Here is a 9720-nt window from a genome sequence, read left to right as displayed (position 1 = left end):
GTCTGAAAAACATTTGCTCTTGTTGATGAAACAGCATTAACCCGTTGTTTATGATCTTTCGATTCTTCGTGCACCTTAAGCGTGGCCTTTCGTGGTTGCAGATTTTTATTACACACTTTACAAAAGGCATGTTGCGATCCATCCTTTGCTTTAGTAACCCATGGGTATTCCTTTTCCCATGCACTGTGATAAGTTATTGTAGAGTCATACGTGCCTTTCCATTTAGACATGTCGTATCACCAATGTTATACTTCCAAGACCTAAATCACAAGCACCACATACGATGGCAGGATGAAGACTGGCTCGCTGTTAGGCGTCACTAAGGCGTGTTGTCCGTGGGCCTGTAAGAGCCCCGTCCCATACTGGAACTGAACGTGTCTAGCGCCTCTCTCTCTCTCTCTCTCTCTCTCTCTCTCTCTCTCTCTCTCTCTCTCTCTCTCTATATATATATATATATATATATATATATATATATATATATATATATATATATTTTTTTATTCCTATTTCTGTACATATTCACTTATTACCAAATTTTTACACTCCCATTACCAGATTGCCAAAACACAGTAATTCATTACCAAACTCGTTTTTTATTACCAGATTGTGGTAAATCTGGTAATGAAAACTACCAGTTGGCAACCCTGGACTTGACACACTCATTTTGCTAATCCCACCAGATCTGATAGAGAAAACGTACCCAATCTTAACAAAACGTATCAACATCCAAAATATACATACATTATAAGGAATATAATTATTTTCTTACCTCTGATTAAAGCTGTAAATCCTCTTCCTCCCGTACGTCTTACACACACACACACACACACACACACACACACACTATGAGCCCCACTTGAACCCTGCACAATACAGCTAGGTAAATACAACTAGGTAAATGCACCCACACAATATGTACACACATAACCTAGAGCTACATTAGGTAAGCAACATTTTCCCAATACTGCCTCTCTTAAATTGAAGTAAACTGTCAACATAATGTGGCTCTTCATCACCTTAACAAAACTCACGCTGTGCAAGGTATAACAATGTATTGCGCTTGTCTTATCGCGTTCCTCGGCTGATTAACCACCACAAGTTCACAACAGACACACAGATTAGTGATTATTAACTGCGCATCTTGTCACCTTCCCTTGCAGTCTGCGCAGGAGAGGGGGCAGGGTGAGGAGAGTGAGACAACTCAGCGATGATATGTACTGGAATATTTGCACAACTGTTTGTGTTTTCTTGATTATCGTAAGAGAGAGAGAGAGAGAGAGAGAGAGAGAGAGAGAGAGAGAGAGAGAGAGAGAGAGCCGTGGTCTGAATATAAAACATAGATGGGAAGTAAAAAGACGGAAATGAAAGAAGAGGAGTTATAAGGACACAGCGACACTGGAAAGCAGACCGGCGCAGGCTGAAGGATGAGAGAGAAGAGAAGCTATGTAAACACAGATAAATGGTCTTCAAATTTACGTTTCTAGAGTTATTGCTTGCAAAATTAGACTTGCCCTTTTCATATGAGCACGTAAGCATATGTAAAGGAAACATACTGAAGTGATCTTAAAATATAAATAGATGCATTACTCTATGATCTCAGATTTCAGTTTCATAGTACGATTCATTAGTTTATCATGTACACTAAAGAACACTACAGTAATCTTAACCTCCCATCCCTTAATAAACAGTATATCACTGCACTCTCTACTAACTTTATCTTTGTTGTTGTGGTATAGGAACATTAATCCTCCTCCTTTTCTACCCTTAATTTCTCTCATTGCTTCTACAACATTTATTTCGCTACAAAAGTTGACATGTCTTACTTTCTGTTGTGTCTCAGATGGACATAACAAAGTATTCTCACCCATCAGTTCTTCTAACTCTTTGGGTTTAACCTTAGATAAACCTTGTATAGTGATTGCTCTGATAAATATACTTTCATTTACACTATTGCTATTTCTACCTATTCTATTCTCACTTAATCTATTTGTTTCTCTCTGCTTATCTGACCATGATTATCGCTGTGTCCTGACCCTCGTTTATCAGGATTTCAGTTAATCTGGACAGTGTCCAGATAATTTAATAATTTGAGTCCAGATGACCTACAAATGAATTAAAAACAAAACGCGCCTCGCACACTTCCAGAAATGGCTGATAGATGGCAGCGGCGCTGTGTGAATAAGTTCAACCAATACTAGTGAACACTAAGTATTGTCTGGTATCAGTGAGCAAGTTTGCGCATTCTTCAGTACCTTAGAACTCTTAATTATGTCTTCCTAGTGTTCTAGGCATAAGTGAGTGGCCCTAGCTGTGACATAAAAGCTGGAATTAATAGGAAAATTAGAGAAAGGAACTAAAGTTTGTGAGGAGTATGGTGTGGCCAAGCAAACTCTTTCGGATATTAGTAAATTAAAAGATAAGGTGCTAGAATATTCTGCTAAATACTGTGTGGATGCATCATTAAGTAAGAGTGGTAAAGGTACACCAAGGTAAAATATAAGGAGTGGAAAAGAAGTTGCATTAGATACCTCCAAGCTCCTGATAGGACTCCTAGGTCAGGGAGACAGCCTCTGTAGTAAGTAGGAACAACATACCTACACAAATACTGTAGTTTATTACTATAGAATATTTTATTGATACAAAAGCTAAAAAAATAATACCTAAAATAATCTAAAATATTTAAAAACTAAATTATATTTAAAAAATTGCATCTAAACTGCTCTTCAAAGGGAATGCTTATCACTAGGTGGCACCACTGAGCAGTCAATCATGATTGTATTGTTATGAGATGATTATATTTTTAGCTTTTGTATTAATAAAATATTCTATAGTAAACTACGCTATATGTGTAGGTACATTGTTCCTACTTACTACAGAGCGTCAGTCCCCTGCACAACATGGCGGAGGAAGAGGCCGTCTTCATGAGCTTTTGAGTTTTACCTGCCTCCTTGAGTCCGTTGCCTATGAAATATTCACATCACCCTTGGACATATTCCTTTCGGGAGTATGTGCGGTCCCAATGAGTTGGTGGATGGATACCAACCATTAGAGTTTTAAAAGTAAATATTTGTCTGATATAGTGGTGCAACTGGTGATTACAGGAAAAACTAGCAGCTTGAAGTTGATGGTGTTATGAATCTGTTTGATTTGTTTTGTTTACTTTACTGCAGGTACAACTTAATTTACAACTCAGTACTTATTGACTCAGGGCGATATTGGACCAGGCTAATTAATAGTTAAGGGGGTTGACTTATTTGCAAGGTGTATCAATACTACAGTATTTTGGGGTCAAACTATAGAGGTCGACTTATGTGCCAGATTGACTTATAAGCTGCAATATACAGGTAACTCTCGATTTACGCAATGCGTTCCAAGAGGCATCGCATATATCAAATTTTGCGTAAAACAAACATGTAATTCTCATAAGAACAATAGATAATAGGGGGAATGCGGGATGTGGTCCCCCCAAAATTGTACAAAATACTCTTTTTATTTGGCTAAATTAACGTGTTTTTATTGTTTCCCATTCTTAATACAGTGCTTACTCCAATTTTGCGAGTTCAAATTTTGCGATACGCCAATTTTGTGACCAAGGACCAAAAATTTCCATCTTTAAATTTCCCCATCCTGCTCCTTTCTCCCGGTATTGCGAGTGGTGGCAGGAGAGAGAGCGCGTTCCCGCAAATTATATGTTACTGTATTATATAGGCAATATTTTATCAATTTATTCATATTTATCATATTGTACTATATTATTATCATATTTATATTATATTCATCATAGTTTGGTGGTTTTTGGCTAGTTTTCATACAAATCTGGCAGTAATTCAACGAAACTCATCTGGCAACACTGCCCCGCTTCCTCCCGCCTTCCATTTGTTTACGAACACCTCCACGGAGTTCTCTCTGCAAATTTGGAGGAATCCTTGTGCTCGACTTTGTGCGACATGGCGCCACCAACCAAGAAAAACATTAGGCTAACTTTGGAGCAGAAGATGAAGATAATTAAGATAAAAAGAGATGAAAAAAGGAACTGTGATATTTTCAGAGAGTTTGGTGTGGGAGAATCAACTGAGAATGGTGTTTAAAAACAGTGAGAAAATTGAAAAAGCTGTAAAAACCTATGATGGACAGATTTTTTTTTATTCTCGTAGCCATTGTACAAACACTTTGATCATTCATATGGAAAGATACCTGGCTCAATATATATGTGATATAAATATGGGCAAAATATTAGGAAAATATTGAAAAATTAGGTGACCATGGACGAGGGGTCCACCATATTCAATTTTTCCCATAGGAATAATACTTCCAATTTTGCGATTTCCAAATTTGTGACTCACAATGCCGCCCCATTTCTCGCAAAATTGGAGTAAGCACTGTACTAGACTATAAGTGTATTTAAAGTAAAGGGAAAAGCAAGAAATAACAAGAGAAAGCAAAAAATAATAAGAGAAAATAAAACAAAGAATCGTAAACAAAACTGCCTGCGTCACCACTGCCTTCACCACTCACACAACAGTCAGTCACCATCTTCCTCTGAGCTTTACCACTTTATCAAAAATCCAATTATCAAAAATAACCCCACATGCAGAAGATGAAGGACGTTTTGGGCATTCTGCAGCATCTATTCCAGTTTTTCTTGCCCCTCCAACTGCTAACTCTGTACAAGGGCTGTATCCATCCTTGTGCAGAGTACTCTTTGCATGTTTTTTCTTGGGGGGGAGGGAGTTTACTCATACAGCTTTATTAGATAGGGTGAAATCAAAAGCTTTTCGTCTCATCAACTCCCCTCCTCTGACTGACTGACTCCATCCTCTTTCTCACTGTCAAAATGTTACATCTCTTTCTATCTTTTATTGCTATTTTCATTCTAACTGATCTTGCTAACTGCATGTCTCCCCTCCTCCTGTGGCCTCGCTGCACAAGGCTTTTTTCTTCCTCTCATCTCTATTATGTCCAACCCTCTAATGCAAGTTAACCAGTATTCTCAATCATTCATACCTTTCACTGGCGAGTGAGGAAGCCCAACCTACACTCGGACTGTGGACAGAATTTGAACCTGTGCGCTTGGAGACCGCTCAGACCCCAAAGCACTCATGGTTCCACTGTACCCCTCCATGAAATTTTTAAGTAAAAGGCGAAAAATTTATGCGTTTTGAAGGGAAACCAGTTCTTGTGACCCTTTTTAGCTTGTGTGTTGCTTTCACCTCCTTATTTGTGTGTCTGCCCCTCTATTGCCTGTTATAATGAATATTAATACAAAGATATGATATCCATTATAGCAGGCAATAGAGGGGTGGACACAGATGATGTGGTGAAAGGTAAAGAGGGTCACAAGAAGAAGTGGCTGCTGATTGCCACCTCCGGCAAATGTCCTTCACTCTCCTCACAGGAAAGTGATTCCAAGAAATCAAGAAAGACTTTTACCATTGGAAAGAAGTTAGAAGTGTTAGATAGCTATACTAGAGAAGAGATGTTGGTGATTGTCCATGCGATGGGAGTGAGGCAGAACGTGGGTTTTTTTTTTTATTTCCTTGGCTTAGTGATGTATTAATAGATTTTTAAGGTTCGAGTACCAAAATCTCTAATACAGGCAAACTCCCAGTGGCCAGAAATGTAACCCTCCCTATTACCATTGTTTTCTATGGGAAAATTATGTTTGAATAATGCAATGTCTCCAGAAGCATAAACCTTGTATTAATCAAGAGTTGACTGTACTTGAGTTCCCAAATGCTACAACCAAAGGAGGCACCATCTAGCCCTAACAAAGGGGAAATTAAGTCTAAAAGAAAGTGACTTGCCATTTCATCAAATAAAATATATCCTTGTTAACAACCAATTTAAAAGTTCCATCCACTTGTAGGTACATGGGTTCACATACTAGTATGTTATGGCAAGGTACAGAAATAAAACAAAGTAGACTTGGAAGAGTATTTTTAAAGAAATTATCCACTATAACAACAGTAAATTACATTACTACTATTAAAAAAAAATTTAAACAGCTGCTGCAACTTTAATGGCCTTCTCAGACTGAGGAAGATAAAGTCTGTGGTTAATCTTGAAATACCACTTCGTTGGTGGACAAAATATTATGGCCTGTGGAAGAAAAGTTTTATTAATTAATATTGCTGGTAATTCTATAACAAAAATAATCTTACTTTCCCCCCCTCCCTTATTTATTCATTGGAGAGTATCAGGAAAGGAGGAAAACTGCAAGAGATCATTAGGCCTACCTACAAATGGCAGTCCCTGTATTAACATACTTATTTCCATGTATCATCCTCATCCATATATTTGTCTAATCTTCTTTTGAAGCTCCCTATTGACTTAGCAATAACAACCTGATTACCAAGTCCATTTCATTCATCAACCAGTTCCTTCCCATTTCTCTCATACCTAAATTTTTCAAACGAGTCCATTATTTCTAGTTCTATCCTAGAAACTGATCATAAGAATTTTGTGCATATTCCCTTTATTATAACCACTATAACAATTAAATACTACTATCAGGTCCCATCTTAACTTATGTCTCTAAGGAATATAGCCTCTATGCATTTTTTTTTTTATAAGATTGGAGTTAACTATAACTCCTAAATCTTTTTCATATCCTGAACTGACCAGAGCCTTGTTGCTTATTGTGTACTTATTGTGTGGATTTCTTCTACCTATGCTGAGTACCTTGCATTTGTTAATGTTAGCATTTGCCATATGTCATCTTACCCAAATCTGTCTGCAGGACGATGGCATCTGAATCTGACCTAATAATATACATCTTTGTGTCATTTACAAATTTACATATATCTTTACTTATTACACTGTCCAAATCATTAATATATATTAAAAATAACAATGGCCCTAACTAATCCTTGTGGCACCCCACAAATTACTTGACCCCATTTAGAATGAGAGCCATTTATCTTAACTCTCTGTTGCCTATCTCTTAGGCATGACATTATCCAACCTAAATTTTTTCCCTCTATCCTATGTGCCCTAACCTTTCTTCCTTATCAAAAACTTTAGTAAAATTCAGGTATAGGATGTCAACTATCAGTCACCTCATACACTTCAGTATAAGACATCAACAAGTTTGTAAGGCTTTCCTTTTGTAAAGCCATGTTGCAAGTGATTTACTAGGCTGTACTTGTCTAAATGGTCCCTAATGTTACTCACTATTATTGAATCCATTAATTTATCGACAACCTAAGTTAAGCTGACAGGTCTAAAATTAGATGTTCAAGTTTTATCTTTGTTTTTAATGATTGGTACTACATTGCCTTGCCTTCACATTACTGGTACCTTTCCTCCTGAGTCTAGTGATTTCTTTGACATAAATTAACAGTTTACTAACAACCTCTTTGCATTCCTTAAGTACTCTGAGACATTTCATCTGGTCCTGGTGACTTGAATTTTTTTTTAGTCTATCTATCTCCTGTTACTTCATTTCCTTAGTTAATGAAATATGTCAGCTTCTCACTCTCTTCTGCTTTAAAGGTCTCTTCACTATCTGGCATTTGCTTCTGTGTGAAGAGTTAAAAATTACTCTCATAATTTTACTAATCTCTTACCCAGAACTAACCAGTTCCCTTTAAGCTGCCTCTGATGGACCTGTTCCTACTCTATTCTTCATCCTGAATACCTGAAAAAATCCTTTGGGATCAGTCTGTCTGACTGGTTACCTTCGACTCATAATTGTTTTTAGCTTTCCTTGTTAACCTTATAATACTTCTAACTAAATACAGCATGGCCTTAAAACACCTGCCTTTATTCTTTTATATATATTCAATCTTATGAGGTGTTTTAACCCATTACTCATCCATTTAGGGTCATCCTTCTGTGACCTGCCATCCAGTGTGTTTTTGCCATGTGGACAAAAAATGGTAGTGATTTCCACAAGAAAGATGGAGAGGGCACATATCATTACTGATGCAAGGAAGGAAGAGCCAAGGTGAGTGAGATTCCTGCCTGCATTGGCTCCCATAATCTTTTGCATTCATGCCTCCAATAAAGAGAATAAAGTTCTGACTTGTTATACTACAGTTCTGAATGTTTCTTCCTGATTTCCTGAGATGTAATGAATATGTATTTATTTATTTATTTTTTTTATCTAAGCATGTCTTATGAGTTCATGAGTCCTTTTGAAAGTCTTTCTCTGTTTGCAAAGTTAGAGGTTTGGGCAAGGAAATTTCTTTCTCACACCTCTGCTGGGAAGGATGCAAAATATAGTGGCTCTATGGTGACCAGCATAAGCAGTTATGATACTGATTCCTCCTTGCCCTCAACACTGAGTTGCATTCGTACTTTGGTAAAGTGTTATTCGATATATGATCATAATTACTTCCTGAAGACCCAATCATAAAGCGAATGATTGTATTGTGGACTTAATATAAAAAAAAAAAAAAAAAAAAAAAAAAAAAAAAAAAATAAATAAATAATAATGCATTCCAAGACCATGTGTGACCATTGAAAACCATATTTAAATGCAGTTATTGTATAAAGTAATAAAACATATTACATAAATAGAATAAACAAGAATAAAGGAATACAGGAATGAAATCAAGATAAGTAATCTGTACTTAACTCCCATTGCAGTGTTGTGTATATTTATAGAAGTGTCTACTAGAATCCATAAAAATTGTAAAATATCATATGTAAATACATAAATAGCTGAATTAATATAATGTTACATGGATAAAATAAATACTAGAATAAAGCAATGAAATTAAGATGAATAAAAATAATTTTATATTTAATCTCACTTATGACTTATCTTACTGTCCTCGCTCCCCAAGAGAGAGAGAGAGAGAGAGAGAGAGAGAGAGAGAGAGAGAGAGAGAGAGAGAGAGTAATTTTCATTGACTATTCTCAAGGTCAGTCACTGGCTGACACAATCAAAATTTCTCATCAAAACAGAGAGATGCCTATATTATAGAAAGTGTATTTACCGAGTTGTATGTTACAGAGTTCAAGCGGGGCTCATAGTAAATAACTTTTCCTTAATTTTATGCACACTTTCTGCTGTTACAATCTCACCACCTAATTAATTCCAGATGTCCACGGTCTTATGTGGAAAACTGAACTTCTTATGTTCCTCAGACACTGACTTCCCATGAACTTGGAATGTCCTCTTGTTTGTCTATCTCCATCTTCTGTCTGTGTTACCAGGTCTTGTCTATCTTTCCCATACAGTTTATTAATTATAAATCATTATTAGGTCCCCTCATTCCTGTTCTGCTGGTAATTCCATTTCCTTCATTGTTTCTTCTTAGGGAAGATTCCTTATTTCTGGGATGATCTTTGTAGCAGTCCTTTGGATTCTTTCTAGCTTCTTAATGTCTTTCTGCCTGTATGATGACCATACCACTGCTGCTTGTTCCAGTCTAGGTCTTATCATAGTGGTTATTACCTTTTTCATCATACTTATGGATCATGTAATTGAACGCCATCCTGATGTTAGTTAGTGTCATGTATGTCATGTGTCATGCAAATAGTTCATTTATGTGTTTCTGGAGTCAGGGTGTCTTGTATAATCACTCCTAGTTTCTCCTTTTCATTATAATCTCTTTTCCCATTTTATATTCCCCACATAGGTCTTCCATTATTTTTACCCATTTCCATTACATGGCATTTCCTGGTATTAAATTCCAATTTCCACTCTTGGCTCCAATTCCAAATCTTGCCAATATCTTTCTGCAATTCCATACAGTCACGGAAGTTCCT

The 9720-nt window shown here is 36.6% G+C and overlaps 1 protein-coding gene across 1 annotated transcript in view; it reads right to left on the bottom strand.

Annotated features, from left to right (window-relative positions):
• Positions 1-5922: 5922 nt before the first annotated feature.
• LOC123518231 (39S ribosomal protein L1, mitochondrial-like) overlaps positions 5923-9720 on the bottom strand; it is a 30029-nt gene continuing 26231 nt past the window's right edge. The window contains exon 9 of the mRNA XM_045278950.1: positions 5923-6099. Coding sequence (XP_045134885.1) covers positions 5998-6099 — 102 coding nt within the window. The 3' untranslated portion in view covers positions 5923-5997. The remainder of the gene's footprint in view (positions 6100-9720) is intronic.

The sequence above is a fragment of the Portunus trituberculatus genome, chromosome 43, assembly GCF_017591435.1.
Source record: "Portunus trituberculatus isolate SZX2019 chromosome 43, ASM1759143v1, whole genome shotgun sequence".
Lineage (NCBI taxonomy): Eukaryota > Metazoa > Arthropoda > Malacostraca > Decapoda > Portunidae > Portunus > Portunus trituberculatus.
The sequence above is the reverse complement of the archived record's forward strand: the minus strand, read 5'-3'. Positions and strand labels throughout refer to the sequence as shown.